Source organism: Cladophialophora immunda (genome assembly GCF_000835495.1).
Source record: "Cladophialophora immunda strain CBS 83496 unplaced genomic scaffold supercont1.8, whole genome shotgun sequence".
Taxonomy (NCBI): domain Eukaryota; kingdom Fungi; phylum Ascomycota; class Eurotiomycetes; order Chaetothyriales; family Herpotrichiellaceae; genus Cladophialophora; species Cladophialophora immunda.
In genome coordinates this window covers 999,716-1,017,561 of record NW_015622548.1, presented here as the reverse complement: position 1 = coordinate 1,017,561, position 17,846 = coordinate 999,716, and the positions used below count along the sequence as shown (strand labels likewise).

The window sequence follows — 17,846 nt, the reverse complement described above, 5'->3', positions numbered from 1 at the left end:
AGGCAGCGTCATATGCAACGAATGCAGCAAAGATCCAGGGATATGCTGCCCGATCGAATGCCAGAGCGATGGTAAATGCCCGAGCATTGCGGTTGAGAATGCAGGGTGGTAGGGTCTCCTTCTGCCGAGCTTCACTACCAAGATCTGACACATTTGGCAGGCTTATCGACGGCATGAAGATCACCAGTAACTCGAAGAGACGTTGAGTTCTGAATTCTGATCATCTCGAGGAGGGAACTGAGGTGCCTGATGAGCTGGTATCGAACGACTGTTTTGAGAACGAGGGCTTCGAAGCTCGGGAAGTCTGAAAGAAATTGTGGTGACGTGGAAATCAGAGAAACATGGCCCGTGGTCTCTAGCTGTGTTAAATTGAGATGCGTCAGGAAGCGATGCAAGACTGCCAACAACTGTATACTACATATTGTATTGGGATATCATCAGCACGAAGCAATTCCAAACACCGTGCGCGCTCGTCGTTTCGTTTGATAGGATTCCTTCCCTCGATTCACTATGGGATTGATTTGATTTTCAGTCAGCGCTTCAGAGCACCTGTGGGGAGCGCTGGTGTCTATGCTGATATTATTTTTCGGTTCAGTCTCCGTAGGCATGCTTGATTTCCTTTTCGAAATGCTGCTGAATCTTCTTCCTCTGAACTTTTTGGGCCGGGGAAATCAGACCCTACCAGAAGGTTAGTAGTCGACTTGGAAAGCTCTGGACCACTTACGTTTTGAGGAGTCCATTCCTCGTCTGCCAGAACCACGCCGTCAACGATCTCAATACCAGAAAGACCAGCATCACGACCTGCTTTCTGCACTTCCTTCAGCACGATTGCGTTGAGTTTTTCATCGTGAACCATTTCTTCCAGATTTTCTCCCAGAATGCCATTGGCTGCTGCAATTTTCTGCAGAGTGGCTTCGACTGGCACGATGATCGCAATCGGTTTGGCCTTGTCTGCAGCAGCGAAAACGCAAATATTTCCGACAACGGGGGCTGTTCGGTAGGCTGATTCCAGCTTTTCGAGGGCAATGTATTCGCCATTCAGTGTCTTGACCAAGTTTTTCTTCCGGTCAATGATGCGAAGGTGGCCATTGGCATTGAATTCGCCAATATCTCCAGTCTTGAACCATCCATCTTCAGTGATTGCTTCCTGAGTCTCTTTTTCATTGTCCCAATAGCCTTCCGTGACCGAAGGGCCCCGGATCCAAATTTCGCCTTGCGGAGGCTTGTTCGTTGAGTAGTAACCAGCATCAGGGAAGTCAACCAGCTTGATCTCAATACATCCGGTGATGTCGCCCAAGGCATAGGGATCCCAGGCCAATGGATCTTGAATGCAGCCCATCGCAGAAGTCTCAGTGAGGCCATAGCCAGAAATCATGGGAGTTACTGCGTAACTAATGAATTTGATTGTTTCTTCCGAGATGGGGCCGCCTCCGTTGAACGCGATGCGAAGCCGGCCACCGGTGGCATCCTTCAACTTCTTGAACACCACAGCGTCCAAAAGACCGGCGCCCGGCAGGCCCACTGAAAGGAGAGTCTGTTTCAGGGACAAGGCGCCCCAGAACATGTTCCTGACGATGAAGGAGCCGCTGTTGACCCTCGAAAGAATACCCTTTTTGACGCTTTCCCAGACGGCAGGGACGCCTATCAAAATAGTGGGTCGGAATTCACGAATATCTCCTTTGCAATTCCGGACAGATGCGTCAGACAGTGTCTTAGGGTTACCATAGCCCATGGTTCCACCCCAGAACAAGCAGACATTTTCAAACATGTATTCGAAAATGTGCGATTGGGGTAGATAAGTGAGCAATGCATCGGCCGGACCGATATAGGGGGCCACGACCGTCTGGACTCCAGCCATTGCGGCAACCACGGCCTTGTGTTTAATCGTCACGCCCTTTGGCGGGCCCGTCGAACCGGAGGTATACATGATGCAAGCCAGATCTTCTGGGCCGGGAGGCACGGGGTCCACAGAATTCTCAGCACCGGACTTTCGAAGTTCTTCAAAGCTGAGTATTTTCAGATCGGGATGGGTGGATTTCAGCTTGTCCAGGTCCGCCTGCTTGATCTCTGGTTCCGTGTTGTAGATGACGGTCTTGAGGTGCTTGACATCCTTAAGGACTCTCAGTAAGGTGGGGATGAGGTTGGCATCTAAGAAAATGGCTACAGATCCGGTCTGAATAAGAGAATGTTTCAGTCCCTCCTCACCAAGAGAGTCGTAAGCAGTGACTATAGGGATCGATTGAGAGGCGGCAGCATGCGACATGGCCAGCCAGTGGGCACTAGAGAGGTCAGACAAGCTATAGGCGTAAAGAAGAGAAAGGCATACCTGGTGGCACCGTACAGGTGCATCTTGTTCTCTTTGGAGATTCCAAGACGCGCTAGACCCGAGCCGCAGTCAAGAGCCAGCTTCTCATACTCGATGAAAGTCATGTATTCATATCCGCTGAGCTCGAAGTAGGTCCATTTCTTGTCCACCTCTTGCTCCCGGCCATCGACAATCTTTTTGACCTTCTTATTCTCGACGTGCGTCTTGAGTATCCTTCTCGATCCAATGGCTTTGGCATTTCCGAACTTGGAGGCCGCCCGTTTGAGATTGTCAAACACGGTTTTGACGTCATCCGAGGGTTGAACAATGAGCTTGTCCTTGGCCAGAGGATTGCGTCGGGGGATGGTTTCGCCTTCTTTCTTCTCGTAACCAGAGGCTTCGACAGAGAAAGGTGGTTTCTTGATCATTTGAGGTTGGACATAGCCGTCGACCCTTGGCCGGTTGTCATTCTCGAGCGACATCTCGGCTGCAGACATGGACGCAATGGCGGAGGATGGAGTACTGTGATATGTGATGAGTTGTGGAATTGGAGGAGCCGTAGCCCCAAGCGCTGGACACTATAGAGGGAAGAGGCTCGTGGGTGGGACGGGGGTTGCTGTAGGTGGATATTTGTCACTTCCCACCAGAACCAGGTGACGACAAACAGAGGAGCTCGTGGCGATGGAGGTAGGAGGAAAGAAGAGAGCGATAATAAAAGGTGGAAGGGGGAAAGAGACGTAGCTGCCTGCGTTGCGACCGGGGATGATTGTGGCGCGGCAAGGTTCTTGAGCGTTGAGGGATGGGTTGTGTGCGAGTTTCTTGAGAGTGTCAGAGCCCCCCAACCTCACAACCTCCAGTCTCCTTGCGACTCGCAGGCTGGCCGGTTGGCGCGGCCGGTGAACGAGCAACGAATAATCCGGGGTTGGGGGGTGCGAATGATCTAACTCGTTACGTCACTTGTCTGCCCAGCAACAGTGGCTCCAAGTGGCTAGTGATTAGTAGGTACTCCGTACGGAGTACTTGTAGGCAGTTGTATCTAGGCTTCCCAGGGGCGTTCCAAGCCCTTTCACTACCTGACACTGGAAGCTAGCCCAGGGTGTCAGGCTTCAGCCTCCTGGCGACAGCTTCGTCTTGTCCTCGTGCTTGTCCGAGAAATACCTATGGATGGCTATCCAGTGATACTCAATTTGAAGAGCTGATGTGTTGCGATGCGAGAGGCAGTAGATCCTGTTGACTCGGTGGCGGTGCACGATGCGTGTCACCAATGACTGCCCAGCGATCATCCGTCCATCCCTCCTGGCTCAAAACGATGCCCGGAGCATCGGATCAACTGGTCGGTCCGACAAGCCTACGCCTGTGCCCAGATACTCACCCTATCTCCGAGTCCCAAACAACTCTCGTTGCTCTTTTTCATCGCCAGCACCGAGTACTCTTGACCCTCAACACTGCACAAGACCGTGTGGCCAACAGGCAGATCTTGTATTCCATACCCCTGGGGTGCCTGTACGATTACAAGGCCGCCATAAGCACGATATGCGTCGTCCTCGGATCGCGTCCCTAGACTCCACTTAGCCGTCCCTCCTACCAACATACCCAAGGTAGTAAGGCTATTACTCTCCTTTTGTCATATCGAGTCAAGCAAGCCATTAATATTGCTCAACCATGTCTCTTTTTGGTCGACGCTCACGGTAGTGCCATCATGCTTATGTGAGCCTCCCTCTGCCTGCGCTTCAGCGTTCATTCGGTTTGCGGAGCAAAGAAGCTCTGGAGGGCCACACCTGAACGCGCCCTTTTGTTGGACCTCCCCTTTCTGGAGAATAAGCAGCGATGGCGTCCCAGTCGTTTGTCGCCGCCTTGGGACATCCAATTGAAGATGCTGGCGAAGGTAGATGACTCTCGTGGGACACCTATCAAGGGGATCGTAGTCTGACCGAGAGCTCTAGAAACTTTCCTCCTGTTCAGCCGAGACATCCCGAGCAACAACCTGGGCTTTGTTGACCCCAAGGCCGATTCTTTAGAGATTGAAATCGCTGGCCATGACTACATTCTGCGGCAATCCCCAGGCCTTCTCCACTCCAATAGACAGGAAGGAACCACAGGGGCGGTGATCTGGAAGATTACTCCACTCCTGGCGGCATGGTTGACGTCTTTGCCTTCAATACTGAGTGGCGCTCTATATGACACTGCGGTGGTGGTCGAGCTTGGTTGTGGCGTTACCGGCTTGCTAGGCTTGGTCCTGTCGAGGTTTGTGCAGTGCTATGTCCTCACGGATCAAGCCTACGTGGTGAAATACCTGAGGGAGAACATAGCCGCCAACGCGACATCTCCGAAAGGGAAGAAGAGCTACAAGAAGAAATCCAACGACAAAGGGGTGGCTCAGGAAGAACGCCTCAAGGTCTTACCCCTCGATTGGGAGGCGGACAGCGTTGAAAATCTCAAGTCAGCCATCCCCGCTGGCGCTCTGATCGACCTGCTTGTGCTCTGCGACTGTGTTTATAATGAGTATCTCATCTCTCCGTTGGTGCAGACTTGTGTGGATGCGTGCCGTCTGGGATCAACGGCAACAAAGCCGACTGTCGTTTTGGTGGCTCAACAACTTCGCTCTGACACAGTCTGCGAATTGTTTTTGGACGCCTTAATGAAGGAATTCAACGTATGGCGTGTCCCGGACCAAGAGCTTTCATCCCAGCTACGGTCTGGCTCCGGCTATGTGGTCCATCTAGCCACCCTGAAGGATGAGGTCAGGAAGGTAGAATAGAACAAGATTGAATCCTGCCGTGCTGAACCCTACAAATTCTCCGACATGTGCACCATAGACCTCATACACGCACATAGAGCGGCAAGACTCGAGCTCCATATTTTCCAAAAGCCCTGTACCTGGTGAGGCGGAGGACGGTGCCATACTAGTCAGAAGTGATCAGGCTGGCGGGGCTTGGCGGTCGCTCCCATTCGAATCTTGGGATGTTTTTGGGGGCATACTCCGTATTGGATTGCACTTCTCCCTCGCCGCCATCGACTGCCACCTGCAAATGAGAAAAATTTATCTGCTGGCAGGACCTGTCTCGGCATCCTCACAACGTCTGCTTTGCTGTGAAGCTTCTGTGATTTCCTAGGCTGTTTTGTTGTATTCAAGCATTGGCCCTATCAAGGGCAGCATTCTTCGACGACCATGGATCTGAGAACCACCATCCAGTCGACTTTGTCAGCCGACGCAACCATCCGCTCCCAAGCTGAGACGGCCCTGAAGCAAGCTGAACAGCATCCTGGCTTCATCGGAGCCCTCCTCGACATCCTACAGTCAGAGCAGGACCCTCCCATCCGCCTGTCGGTTGCCGTCTACCTCAAGAATCGAATATCCCGGGGATGGGCCACCGAACACACTCCTCACCAGCCCATTTCCGAGCCTGAACGAAAGCCCTTCAGAGATCGCTTACTGCCTGTCTTGTCCTCCTCTCCTCCGCTGATTCGAGCACAGCTCATTCCCATCCTCCAGACCATCCTGCAGTACGATTTTCCCACAAAATGGCCCGAGCTGATGGATATTACGCTGCAATTGATGAATACTCAAGATGCCAACCAGGTCTATGCAGGGCTGCAGTGTCTGTTGGCTGTTTGTCGCACATATCGTTTCCGCGCTGGGGAAGAAAGGCAAAATTTGGACAAGGTCGTCAACGTGGCCTTCCCCACCTTGTTGGGCATCGGCAATAAGTTGGTGAATGAAACCAGTCTGGAAGCAGGTGAAATGCTCAGGATATGCGTCAAATGCTACAAACATGCTGTCTACTATGGCCTACCTGTCCCGCTCCAGTCGCACCAGGCGACTGTGGACTGGTGCACTCTCTTCTTGACCATCATCTCAAAGAAGCCTCCGGAGAGTGCTATGCCCGACGATGCTGAAGACCGGGAACGCAATCATTGGTGGAAAGCACGGAAATGGTCCTACGCAAACCTCAACAGGCTCTTTGTGAGGTATGGGAACCCATCAGCGCTGTCCTCGGCTCAAGAGAAGGAATATGGTGGATTCGCAAAGAACTTCATCACAAATTTTGCGCCGGAAATTCTCAAGGGCTATCTCGGCGAAATTGAGAAATGGGTTGGGGGCAATCACTGGCTGAGCAAGCCTTCTTTGTCGTACACCTTGATCTTTCTAGAAGAATGTGTGAAGCCCAAAGCGATGTGGGACAAGCTCAAGCCGCACATGGACAGCCTCATCAAACATTTGATCTTCCCAGTCATGTGTCTTTCCGACGAGGACTTGGAATTGTTCACAGACAATCCGGCCGACTACTTGCACCGGAAACTCAACTACTACGAGGAAGTCTCTGCGCCAGACATGGCCGCGACCAATTTTTTAATCGCTCTGACAAAATCGCGGAAACAACAGACTTACGTCATCCTCTCGTACGTCAATGAGGTCGTTTCTCGCTACGAGTCTGCTCCGGATGACCAAAAGAACCCGCGAGAGAAAGATGGTGCTCTTCGGATGATAGGTTCCCTCGCATCGGTCATATTGGGCAAGAAGAGCCCGATTGCCGATCAGGTTGAATACTTCTTCGTGCGCCATGTGTTCCCCGAGTTTAGGTCCCCCCATGGCTTTCTGCGGGCTAGAGCCTGTGAGACAATGGAGAAGTATGAGCAGCTGGATTTCAAGGACCAGAACAATCTCATGATCATCTACCAGAACATAATGGAGTCCATGGCTGATCCAGAACTGCCTGTCAGGGTGGAGGCTTCATTGGCCCTGCAACCCCTTATCAGGCATGATGCCATCCGCATCACAATGCAGTCGAACATTCCACAAATCATGCATCAACTGCTGCAATTGATGAACGAAGTTGACGTCGACTCGCTGTCCAACGTCATGGAGGACTTTGTCGAAGTTTTCGCAGAGCAACTCACCCCCTTTGCGGTAGCACTGAGTACCAATCTGCGAGACACGTATCTTCGAATCATCCGGGAAATTCTGGAACGGAATGAGGCCAGGGCGGCGGAAACTGGCGATGCACACAACGAGTATCTGGACGACAAGTCCATCGCGGCGCTAGGAGTGCTGCAGACAGTCGGCACTCTTATTCTTACTCTCGAGGCAACACCAGACGTTCTGCTCCTTCTCGAATCCATCCTTATGCCGGTCATTACCATCACCCTGGAAAACAAGCTCTATGATCTCTACAACGAAGTCTTTGAAATCATTGATTCGTGTACCTATGCCTCAAAATCCATATCGCCAACAATGTGGCAAGCCTTTGAGCTGATGCACAAAACGTTCAAAGACGGCGCCGAACTGTACCTAGAAGACATGCTGCCTGCTCTAGACAACTTCGTTACTTACGGTCAGCAAAGGTTCATCGAACACCCACCATACCTGGCAGCAATAGCCGGTATGGTCCGAGACATCTTCTCCGATCCCAAGGTCGGAGGTGTGGATCGCATCTGCGGATGCAAGCTGGCCGAGGCCATGATGCTGAATCTTCGAGGTGGCCCTCTCGACAGCTACATACCGACTTTTGTGACCTTGCCCATGGAGGTTTTGACCAGCGCACAAGCCAAGACAGTGATCAAAAGTTACAAACTGCATCTGGTAGAGATGGTTATCAACTGTCTCTATTACAATCCCATTCTGGCACTCCAGGTCCTTGAATCACATGGTTGGACCAACAAATTCTTCTCGATCTGGTTCGGCATGATTGACAATTTCCGCCGGGTCCACGACAAGAAACTTTGTCTTGCGGCCATCTGCTCCCTCCTCACCATCCGTGCCGACCAAGTTCCTCATTCTGTCCAAACCGGCTGGCCACGCCTTCTGACTGGGGCAACTTATCTCTTCCGAACTCTTCCCGCTGCGATCAAGCAACGGGAGGAGGCTGTCAAAGCCTCTGACGGCGTGTCTGACACGATATCAGACTATGGGTCGGACGACGAAGCTGAAGATTGGGCTGACGAACCTGGCGCCGAGGGGCAGGAATGGGGTAACGTGAGTGCGGCCTCTTTACCGGATACCAAAGGTGATATCAAAGACGAATCACAGGCCTATCTGGACTTCCTCAGCGAAGAGGCCAAGAAATTTGGCGCTCTGGCAGATGATGACGATGATAGCGTCCTCGACGATGACAGCCTTCTGGAGAGCCCGCTGGACAAGTTCGATCCTTATTCCGCGTTCAAGGAGTCTTTGGACACGCTCCAGGCAGAACAGCCCCAGCTATATCAAAACTTGACGGCGATCTTGGAGCAAGGAGACCGTGACGTCTTGCAGAGTGTTGTGAACCATGCCGCTGCGACCCAGGCTGCTCAAGTCCAACAAGCCCAGGCACAGGGATAACATCGCTGGAATCATGATATCGGGAAGATGCGAAGTCTTCCATTCGAATCTGCGAATTGTGAATAGCGAGCGGCCGATGTGGTACAAGCTGTGTTCATGGGGTTCTGGCTTGAGGCGCTACCGAGAAAGAGGAGATATCAGTTCTACATGAGCGTGAAGAGCAAGCGTTGATTTTGTACTATGGGGTTCACGTTGACCGGCTGCTATAGCGGTGCCGGCGCCCTGTTGCGGATCTTTGGTTCAAGCAATGCTCCGGTGCTCTTTCGGGTGTGAAGGAAGTCGAAGATTTGCAGGTTGCAAGCAGCACTAGTTTCAACATTTCAAACCTCTGCTGAGTGGGCGGTTGTATGGCGACCTGATCGACGCTGCCTGGGAGAGTTGCTTCGCGACACGCAATCCCCCGGGACAGGGAACATCCAAAATTTCGAGGTGCCGCAGCCTTGAAGGTGGGTTAATGAGTGGTGTTGAGAGATTCTTCCCACGTCCACATTCAGTGGGCAAGAGCCTCGTCCGCCCAAAGCTGGCCCTCCCCGGACCCCTCATGTCTGGCTTCCAGATATCGAGTGTCCACGAGGGATGTATCTTGTGGGAGCGGACCAGGGACTCTAGGCATAGCAGGGAAGGGTCCCAAGAGATAGAACAAGTTATATCAATATCACTTTGAACCGTCTAGTTATAGTTGACCATACACGTTGATCCCGCAATCGAACTACCACCTCTTGCCAACCCTGACTCTTGTCCTGTATATTACCGAGTTGCGTATCCCTGCTTTGCTGGTGCTGGTGCTCCTTAACCTCTAGATCGTGCACATTTGTGACGTGAATGCGAATGTCGTTGTCGCTGGTGTCGTTGGTGTCGTTGGTAGTGGCAGGAGTGGCAGTCACGCATCTCGTGCCCAGGTGCTCGGAATGTTGGCAGGCAGGCAAGCAGACAGTCTGTATGTAGGTCGGCACACGTCTAGGCGGTAACGGATATCCAAGGACACGGACGACGAGTCTGAGCCATCGATGAGGTCCCTCTCTGCTCGCGGAGAGCGGCATCGGTCGCGGACGCAATATGGCTGAAGCTCCTCACCACCCTTGTATGACGCAGAAGAACAAAAACTGAGAAGTGTGCGAAGGAAAAGAATGGGAAGTCCAATGTCAGTCTTGGTCAGGCCAGCACGATTACGAGGAGAAGAAACAAAGTGTACGCGAGCAATGCCCACCACCACCACCACCACCACCACCACCACCACCACTACAAGAATCACATCCTGCAACGGCCGACACCAAGTCCATCAAGTTTTTCAAAAGTGATTTGACATTGTCCACCCGCGTTTGAACAAGTTAGTTAAAGCCATCCTTGACCGTGATTGCCAATGTCCAGCTTCGAATTCTCCCATTCCTCAAATAGCCATGTGCAAACAGATCATACTGTGGGCGTTCTCAAAACGTATGTGCCGGGGTTGTGTCGCAGCCTGGTTGTGCTCGGTCCTGTTCGATGTCATACTGGATGTTTTTCCACAACTTTTGTCTGTCCCTTTTTGCCCTTGTCCTGATCCATACCCTTTGTTCCACGCTCTTGCTCCTTCGCTATGCTGGCAATAGCCCCTAGACAACAGCAACATACACATGGGCACGCACAAGCTCCAACGCAACACAGTCCCATCGATGCCATACAGTTTTGCTCGCACTTGTACCAGGTAGTTTTTGTTTTCTCTAGACCTCCATGCTCCCTTGTTCGTGCCGCCTATTCCTGGGTTGTTCAATCGCAATTTGTGCCTCATCGCATCTTCTTCAATCCCAGCCCCATGGTCCCGAGCAAAAACACAAGCCAAGTTCTCTAGGTCGTCCCTCATATGCAAAGATTGTCCCCATTGCCGGCGCTTTCGACCAAGTTCAAACCCTCCAGCAGCCCAGCCTCCAGCACCGCCCGCCAATATCCACGATACAAAGCTAGTAAACAGATGTGCATTGAATCTGCCAAGAATCAAGTACATGAAAGTCGGGAAAAAAAATGAAGTAGACAACCTTGCTCAACATGAAAGATGTCGTCGGAGTCGTTAATCAGCCAATGAGTGAACTTTAGTGACGTTGCGTGGCGACTTGGGAAGGCAGAGTTCGGGGCGATCGGGGTGGTTAAGCCGGGCTTTTCGCGCTCTGAGGACCACCATTGCGACGAGGGCCTTGGTTTTCATCAGGCGTCACCATGCTGAGGCTGTCAATGCCAGCAGAGAGGAAGGCGAAGGGATCTCCACCAGGTCCGTTGCCGTAAAAGCCATTCTGAGGAAGATTGCTCGGTGCATTCGTGTCAACGGCACCACTGAAAGCAGCTTGAGCCGCAGGACCAAAGGAGGAGTGAGACATGGTGCTGGATGCGTAGCCGGGAGTCATGCTGCCCATCTGTGGGAAGGGAGCGGCTGGTGGACCACCCATACCAGAAGGCATGCCAAATTGACTTGGTGGCTGGGCAAAAGCTGCACCAGAACCGAAAGCAGCCGCACCAGCACCATATGGAGCGGGTCCTGGAGTGCTGGCCATCGAACCTGGTCCCATACCATACTCCGAAGGCGGTGCCATTGGAGAAGGATAGGCCGAATCGACCACGACTGCAGCTCCAGAGCGAGGCGCACCACAGCGCAGACAGTTGACATTCTTGGCAAAGTTGTGGTACGAACAGCCTTCTGCGCCGCATCGCCAATCACCAGCTCTGAAAGGGACAATACCAGCTCCGCCACGGCCGTGATGTCCCACTCCATGTCCATGATGTCCCATGTGAGGATGATGTCCCATCATGTGAGGAGGTCCATAACCGGCGTAGGAATTGTAGTATGGATCAACACCCGTGGCCCCTCCAGCAGGGAAAGAACATCTGAAGCAGGCAGTACGGCGTTGGAAGTTGGAGAAGCCACATGAAGGACAGTTCCAGTCACCTGGTCGTGGTCGGTTTTTGCTGGGAGGGAACGGAGTCAAGATCTCGGCGGCACGATCGAGGACTCGGCTTGAAGAAGGCGAGACCTCGATGGCCTTTTCGTTGAGGGCGCGTCCGTTCATACAGAGACTTTCAGCGGCCTGCGAAGACAAAATTTGTGTCAGTACTGGATATGTGGAAAGGAAACGGCGCCGAGGTTGAGGGTAATGGGGGAAAGGGTTAATATCAGTGCCGTAGAGGTGAAACTGGGAAATGAAAGTGAGACATACCTCTTCGTGCGAAGAGAACACGGCGAAACCTGACCCTGTGGGCTTGTGCTGATCTGGAGTACGAAGGGTCCAGAAAGCGATTGGCCTCCCTCCGAATTGAGTAAACCAGCTTTCAAGTTCTGACTGAGTTGTGTCGTGTGGCAGACCGTTCATGTGTAGAACCTTGCTGCGTTCCTTCAGGAAGGCATTCACATCGGCCCTGGCGTCCATGGGGCGAGTCAAAACATCCGGATGCTCATGGGCGGGCTGAGACTTCCGAATGAGGCCGCGGAGCACCCTGGCAAGAGTGACTGCCTCTTCCATGGCCCGCCGAGGCGAGGCAGGCGCCAATGCCTGCAGATGGAAGGGCAGGTTGTGCTTGATTGGCGCCGACGATTGCACAGGCTCCACCTCAAGAGCAGCACAGATGTTTGCTAGGGAACTGGGGCCGAAGGGCAGGGACTCTGGATGGTGCTGCTGCCATCGGGCATACTCTGAACGCAAGTCGAAGGTCCGCGAGTGTTGCAGGTATGCCGGTAGGACGACTGCCTTGTCGCGAGCTTCTCGAGGCAACTGGACCCGCAAGTCCCAGGAATCCAGTGTCACAAAGGAAAACTCCAGGTTCTTGGATATAAGGTGCTCCTGAGCGAAATGGTCGAAGCGAGTGACTGCATCTCGGAAAGAGCCGGCATTGCGAACGTGCTCCCAAGTCAACGTGGTGAGGCTGGCTGTGATTCCAAGGATCAGTTCATGCAAATCTCCGTCCTCCCGACACACAAGTACTCACTGCAAAGGGGTGTGATGGGCGTGTTGACGGGCTTCACTAGGACGCTCTCCCGATAGATCTGGAACATCCGTCAACAGGTCCGGTCTTTTCTTTCATCGCCTTTCATCTCCTTTATCCTCCTCCGTAGCAGGGATCGCCAAGAACACATACCTCGTCACACGTCTTACTGTCGAGCAAGATCCAACCCAGTTCAATCACTTCTGCAGAATCTTTTGTGACATAAACACCATGTTCATCGCAAGTGGTCGCAACGTGGATGACCACGTAGCGGTCAAGCTTGGGCACTGATGGAGCAGCGGTCGCCATGGCGGATGGAAAAGTTTGACAGGTAGTTACGCTGGGAGGACAGGGTAGGCGGGCAAATTATCGAGCAAGTCGAGATTTTGGGCTATGCTTTTGACCTCGTCAGCCAGGAATTTTCGACGAGTGGGCAGGGTAAGAAAAGGGTACCAGAGAAGAGCTCACAAACGTCGAGTCAGAAAAAAAAGCAGACACCCGACCCAACTCCAGCAGCTCGGGGAAGGTAAGTGCAGGACAAGCGGCGAAGATGAATTTGATACAGGCCAACCTCTCTCGGCTTCCCCCTGAAGACAACAGGATCTGGAGGAAAAGAGAGGCAATTCGACAAAGATCAAAAGGGACGGGAGTGGTGCCGATGGCTGCGAATGTGAGTTGGGGAGAAAGATGAGAATCCCAAGTGGAAACGACAGCAGAGATGGAGTTGACTTCGGGTGCAAGCAGTCAAGTTTGTCGAGGCAAAATCGGGGGAGCTAAACCACAAACTCACGTTCAACTCGGCTTTTCCACTCCAGTCACCAGTGGGCTTACTCTATCCCACTCCCACGCAAACCAAACCGCTAAACCTAAGTTAAGGAACAAACGGCTGCAGACCACTGACCGGATTCCTGGGTTTTGGTGGTGGCTGGTTTGCAAGCGATTCTCTCTTTGTTCCTTTTTTCCACGGTGCAAATCCAATGCCCGCGGTACTTGTGCAAAAAGACTCCGTCCACTGGGATTCCTCAGATGGTGGGCCTGCGTAGGCCGTTGGGGCTGTTGCTGTCACCCATATTTTCTCGAATCTCAGGTGCATGGAAGTGCGACCCTCGAAGCATCTGCCTACTGCTTGGTCTCCATCACTCCGGGGGGCCGCCAGGCGAGGGTACCGTGGCCATGGGCTGCCCATGCCGTCCTACGCATGTTTGATTGATGACGGCACAGAGAAGGGGAAAGCCAGCATGAATGCGACCAGCATCCCCGTTCATTCCTGCTCTACTAATACTGTCTCTTTCAGCACGCGACGTCTTATTTTGCAATGCCCTCTCGTGGATGTCTGCAGTATCTGACAGCCTTCTTCGCGTGCAGCCAACCGCGGCCACACTCGCACAAACAAACATAGACCAAGGACGTCAGAAAAATTTAATAATTGTCTCCCACCTGCGTGGTCAATGTGGCTTGTTTCAGGACGCTGGGCCCTGGACTTCCGGTAAACGGCCTGATCAACTAATGCTGGCTGGTGGAGCTGCGAAGCACGGTTCAAGTAAGGCCCCGCCTGTCAATTCCGTGAGCTAGAAGCTCCCATGCGTGCCAGGGGAGAGGCTGTCAGTTAGGCTACTAACTGTGGGCTACTGCTGGGCTCTCTACCACATCCACCAAATTCCGGAAACGTGGGATTCGCAGCGAGGCCTCTGTGCGAAAAAGCTTAACGGAAACAGATGCCACTTAATCAAGCAGAACTTCACACTTTTGTGCTCCGGGACCGCATCCATCATCCTCAGCGCGCGGGTCCACCCTCGACTCTGCACTGTCTGCAGGCTGGTGCGTTGGTCTTCAGGTCTTCCATGAGCCCCGAGCGTTGGCGTGCTGCCAGTGGCACCCCGAGGGGCCCAAATGTACCACAAAGAGGAGGCCTGTTGTGTTGACGGTCTTGTTTCCTTGCACTGGCTGACGCAGGTTGACACAGATTGACAACAAGGGTCCTGTCTATCACATCACGTCTGCCAATGCACGCCGAGTGCGCAGACCACAGCCCGTGGTCGTCCATCCTGGTAGGGAGTAGAGGGCACTTGCCAGACTCGAATGTCAAGTGACTATCAATTCCAGAAGGGAAAGGCGCCCATTCCCGAGTTCCGGTGCACGAGCAGATGGGTTTTGACAAGGCCCTGAGGGCTAGGGCAGCAGGGATTCGTGGGCCATGGCTTGTGGCAATCCAGCTTCGAAGAATAAGTGCCACCATCTGACACGGAAATACTTTGTGCGCCTCAAGAAAAGCACCTGAGGTTGATGGGTGGTCACCGTGCAAATCTATACTTCACATTGGGAATGAAGAATATAGAGAGCACCGCTACTGCTTGTCAAGGCAAAATGCAAATCAAGGCCTATATCGCCTCCAACGTGATAACATAACGAGCAAGTAGTTCCCGCACGCTGGAAACAACCACGTCATTGTCGGATCAAGACACTACTACAAGTAATAATATATTGCAGTGAACTTCTGGGTTTGGTGGGCTTGGTGGCATGGGAAGGGCCGTCTGAAACGGGCTTGCTGCAGGCTGCAGGTGCTGAAGCGGCACGCCCACGCCCGCGCCCGTGCCTTTGCCCGTGCTCCGGGTTGCCCACGCTGTCCCGGGCCCTCTCCCTTTCACCCTCCCTTTCGGTGGCCCTTCCAATCGGCTAAGAACCTACCTAAGCTAGACAGTTAGCTCCCCACCTCCCTCTCTTTTACTACCGACCCCCAACCAAACCACTTTGAGCTTCCATCACAAGCGACCTGCCAGCCCATTCATCGTCAGCTGAGCCAGTGATGCCATGCCTCAGGTAGCCTGGTTGACCTCATGTGCCTCATATTGGATTTCTCTCCTGGGAAGACCGACAGATGGAGATCCTCCAGATCTTCAGATCCGAGGTTACCAGAAAGCAAAGCATAGATGCCCAATGTCAGTCTTAGGACAAGATGTTCATCTTGCAGTATTGGTATCTTGTCGGGCTATGGATCGACCTGTGCTACAGCTGATCCTGATGCCCAATCCGAACACCCATCCCCGGCTGTGCCGCTGTCAAACTCACCATAAACAAACCGCTATATCAGAGGTGAAAGGCTGGAAACGCTCTCTTTTGCTCAACCTCTCACTCAAAATCAACCACGATCTGCTGCTGATCACAGACTGCTCCAGAACAATCACCTAGAGAATGGTCAAATCGAATGCAGCTTCATAGCCATTGTAGGCCACGCCTCTCAAATTCCAAGCTGATCGTTCACAGGTCTGCGTATTACCTCCGGCGTCGGTGGCTTTTGCGAAAATCCTTTGGTCTTTGCCCTTCTCCATCTTGATCTCGGCCTGCCACAAAGACCAGGTCCACCGGCTCGCATCTTTGCCACCATCCTCGAGGTGCGCATCGGTCCAAGTCCTGCCTTCATCACCCGACACCTGAACTCTGACAACCGGGCCTTGAGCGCCTTGTGGAACGGCATACCCAAGCACCTCAATCATCCCGGATGAAGGCAGAACAATGGTGGAGCCCGAGATTGGGTACGCAACACAAGAGTTAATGGGCATGTCCAGCATCGAGGGACACTGGTCCCAATATTTCTCAGCGGTTTCAGCACAAACTGCCTCCGGCGGCAAAATCTTGTAGTCACGCTGCTGATAGAAACATGGTGATTCCCTGTCGGAAACGGTGACGCGGTCAAGCCATTTCACAGAACGAGCGCCCAGAACTCCCGGGACGATGGCGCGGACGGGGAAGCCGTGTCGGGCTGGCAAAGGCAAGCCATTCATCTGTTGCCCGAGAGGTTACAAGTCAGCAGACGTGCCCGAGAGGTGACAAGTCAGCAGACGTGCCGCCGAAAAGGGGGAAGGGTTACGAAGCGCTCGCGATTCGTACCTTGACCGCCAGGATCACATCCATGGCTGGGTCCATAGCCCGGTCGAAGGGGATGCTCCCTCCATACCACTCGTCGGCCTGAGTCCTGCCGCCATAATTGGCAAAGTGGACATGCTTCGGTGGTACGTTGTCACCCATGGTGTGGTGGTCCTGGACTCCGGCCGCGAGCAGGATGTCACGAACCCGAGGGCCCTCCCACGCACATGTCATGAGAGCAGCATCCTCCCAATCTACACCCAAGACCTCCTTGATGCGTGTGCGCATGGTGTGTCGGCGGTTTCCAGCGCACTGCAGCGTGCAGGTCACCCTGGCTTGCGGGAAGTCATTCACGAGCTGGTCGACGGTGAAACTGAGAGTCTCGGAGACGAAGCCCGCCCCGTCTACTGTGACTCGGTGATCCGTCCCGATCTTGTGCTGAATTGGGCCGTGGTTCCGGTCATAATTGTCGCTTTTGGTGATGAAGCTGTTGTGGGCCATTGAGAGGCTATTCTTGACCAGGGAAAGGGAACGTTCCCATACCTTGAAACGAGATCGATCATGTAGGGTTCCCGATTGATGGGCTTCTCGACCGTGCCATCGTCGTACGGACAAACTTTGACCTATTCCAGCCGGTCAGTCAGTCATTGTGAGCTGTCCCTTGCCAGCATGAAGCCCAGGCAGCAAAATGCACGGTAGACCTACAACCGGCATGGCGGAGGAGTACGGCGTCTGTGATGCTCTTTGGAAAGATAGCACCCGAAGAGAAGATATGGCTGTTGAGATGGATGATGCGGTGGTCTGTGGCCGAGGGAGCGGTGGGAGGTCCGAAGGATGAGGGTGATTGTTCCCACCGCCATCTCGCAATTGCACTCGCTGACGCTGTTCCCCGAAACCCCAATCACGTCCTGAGAGGAGAATGGGTCAATGTATAGCGAGTGCGGGGCACAATCGGCCAGTACAGGAATGGGGCATTCTACATCTGCAGAATGCTCCCTTCCCATGGCCATAAGGCCTCTCTGCCTGAGACCCGAAGCTCGTATACAACTAGATATCGCTGCTACGACCTCGCAAGGCTGAGAATATCAGCATCCTTATCCACAATACGTTACTGAATGGAGCTGAACAGTCCAACAGGGAGTCGGGTTCAGCCACTCAGAGACGACGTGGAACGGATCTGTCAAGCACGCAATTTACGGTTGATCATAAGAGTCTGAAGTGCACGGCGCCGTTGCTCGACCACGACGAAGACAGTGCTCTGTTATAATGGGGTGAGCAGTGCAGAAACATTTACAGTACACACGTGGCATCCATGTACCATTTGGAGATAACGCAAGTCATCTTTTGGGCCTGATATTCGTCTTTTATTTACTTTGCAGCCTGGATAGAGTATATCCTTGTCTCTATGATCGGCAG

The 17,846-nt window shown here is 53.1% G+C and overlaps 5 protein-coding genes across 7 annotated transcripts; 2 read left to right on the top strand and 3 right to left on the bottom strand.

Annotated features, from left to right (window-relative positions):
* Window positions 1-35: 35 nt before the first annotated feature.
* PV07_12393 (uncharacterized protein) lies at window positions 36-3,178 on the bottom strand. Its single transcript, XM_016399919.1, has 3 exons — window positions 2,327-3,178; window positions 725-2,279; window positions 36-678 (listed from the first exon to the last, which is right to left on the bottom strand). Exons 1-3 carry the CDS (start codon window positions 2,800-2,802, stop codon window positions 592-594), a joined length of 2,118 nt encoding a protein of 705 aa, XP_016242731.1. The 5' UTR covers window positions 2,803-3,178; the 3' UTR covers window positions 36-591.
* Window positions 3,179-3,949: 771 nt separating this feature from the next.
* On the top strand, window positions 3,950-5,125 carry PV07_12392 (uncharacterized protein). Its single transcript, XM_016399918.1, has 2 exons — window positions 3,950-4,190; window positions 4,249-5,125. Exons 1-2 carry the CDS (start codon window positions 4,133-4,135, stop codon window positions 5,061-5,063), a joined length of 873 nt encoding a protein of 290 aa, XP_016242730.1. The 5' UTR covers window positions 3,950-4,132; the 3' UTR covers window positions 5,064-5,125.
* A 175-nt stretch (window positions 5,126-5,300) lies between these two features.
* PV07_12391 (uncharacterized protein) lies at window positions 5,301-9,351 on the top strand. Its single transcript, XM_016399917.1, has one exon. The coding sequence runs from the start codon at window positions 5,475-5,477 to the stop codon at window positions 8,622-8,624; it is 3,150 nt and encodes a 1,049-aa protein (XP_016242729.1). The 5' UTR covers window positions 5,301-5,474; the 3' UTR covers window positions 8,625-9,351.
* Window positions 9,352-9,848: 497 nt separating this feature from the next.
* On the bottom strand, window positions 9,849-13,298 carry PV07_12390. Of its 2 annotated transcripts, none has more exons than XM_016399915.1 (5): window positions 13,023-13,298; window positions 12,723-12,965; window positions 12,573-12,630; window positions 11,807-12,513; window positions 9,849-11,677 (listed from the first exon to the last, which is right to left on the bottom strand). In XM_016399915.1, the coding sequence occupies exons 2-5, from the start codon at window positions 12,876-12,878 to the stop codon at window positions 10,745-10,747; spliced, it is 1,854 nt and encodes a 617-aa protein (XP_016242727.1). In that variant the 5' UTR covers window positions 12,879-12,965; window positions 13,023-13,298; the 3' UTR covers window positions 9,849-10,744. The 2 variants fall into 2 exon arrangements, with proteins under 2 accessions (XP_016242727.1, XP_016242728.1); XM_016399916.1 differs by having other exon boundaries at window positions 13,038-13,298.
* A 2,213-nt stretch (window positions 13,299-15,511) lies between these two features.
* Window positions 15,512-17,460, bottom strand: PV07_12389 (the record flags this gene model as incomplete). Of its 2 annotated transcripts, XM_016399913.1 has the most annotated exons (4): window positions 17,136-17,460; window positions 16,974-17,053; window positions 16,455-16,917; window positions 15,512-16,348 (listed from the first exon to the last, which is right to left on the bottom strand). In XM_016399913.1, exons 1-4 carry the CDS (start codon window positions 17,142-17,144, stop codon window positions 15,752-15,754), a joined length of 1,149 nt encoding a protein of 382 aa, XP_016242725.1. In that variant the 5' UTR covers window positions 17,145-17,460. The 2 variants fall into 2 exon arrangements, with proteins under 2 accessions (XP_016242725.1, XP_016242726.1); XM_016399914.1 differs by having other exon boundaries at window positions 15,752-16,348; window positions 16,455-17,053.
* Window positions 17,461-17,846: the final 386 nt, after the last annotated feature.

Coding starts and splice junctions, on each gene's coding strand:
- PV07_12392 (XM_016399918.1), top strand. CDS start 4,133: ATGGCGTCCCAGTCGTTTGTCGCCGCCTTGGGACATCCAATTGAAGAT. Junction 4,191..4,248: donor AATTGAAGATGCTGGCGAAG/GTAGATGACTCT, acceptor CGAGAGCTCTAG/AAACTTTCCTCCTGTTCAGC.
- PV07_12390 (XM_016399915.1), bottom strand. CDS start 12,878: ATGGCGACCGCTGCTCCATCAGTGCCCAAGCTTGACCGCTACGTGGTC. Junction 12,514..12,572: donor GCCCATCACACCCCTTTGCA/GTGAGTACTTGT, acceptor TTGGAATCACAG/CCAGCCTCACCACGTTGACT. Junction 11,678..11,806: donor TGTTCTCTTCGCACGAAGAG/GTATGTCTCACT, acceptor TTGTCTTCGCAG/GCCGCTGAAAGTCTCTGTAT.
- PV07_12393 (XM_016399919.1), bottom strand. CDS start 2,802: ATGTCTGCAGCCGAGATGTCGCTCGAGAATGACAACCGGCCAAGGGTC. Junction 2,280..2,326: donor CACCTGTACGGTGCCACCAG/GTATGCCTTTCT, acceptor TGACCTCTCTAG/TGCCCACTGGCTGGCCATGT. Junction 679..724: donor AGGAATGGACTCCTCAAAAC/GTAAGTGGTCCA, acceptor ACCTTCTGGTAG/GGTCTGATTTCCCCGGCCCA.
- PV07_12391 (XM_016399917.1), top strand. CDS start 5,475: ATGGATCTGAGAACCACCATCCAGTCGACTTTGTCAGCCGACGCAACC.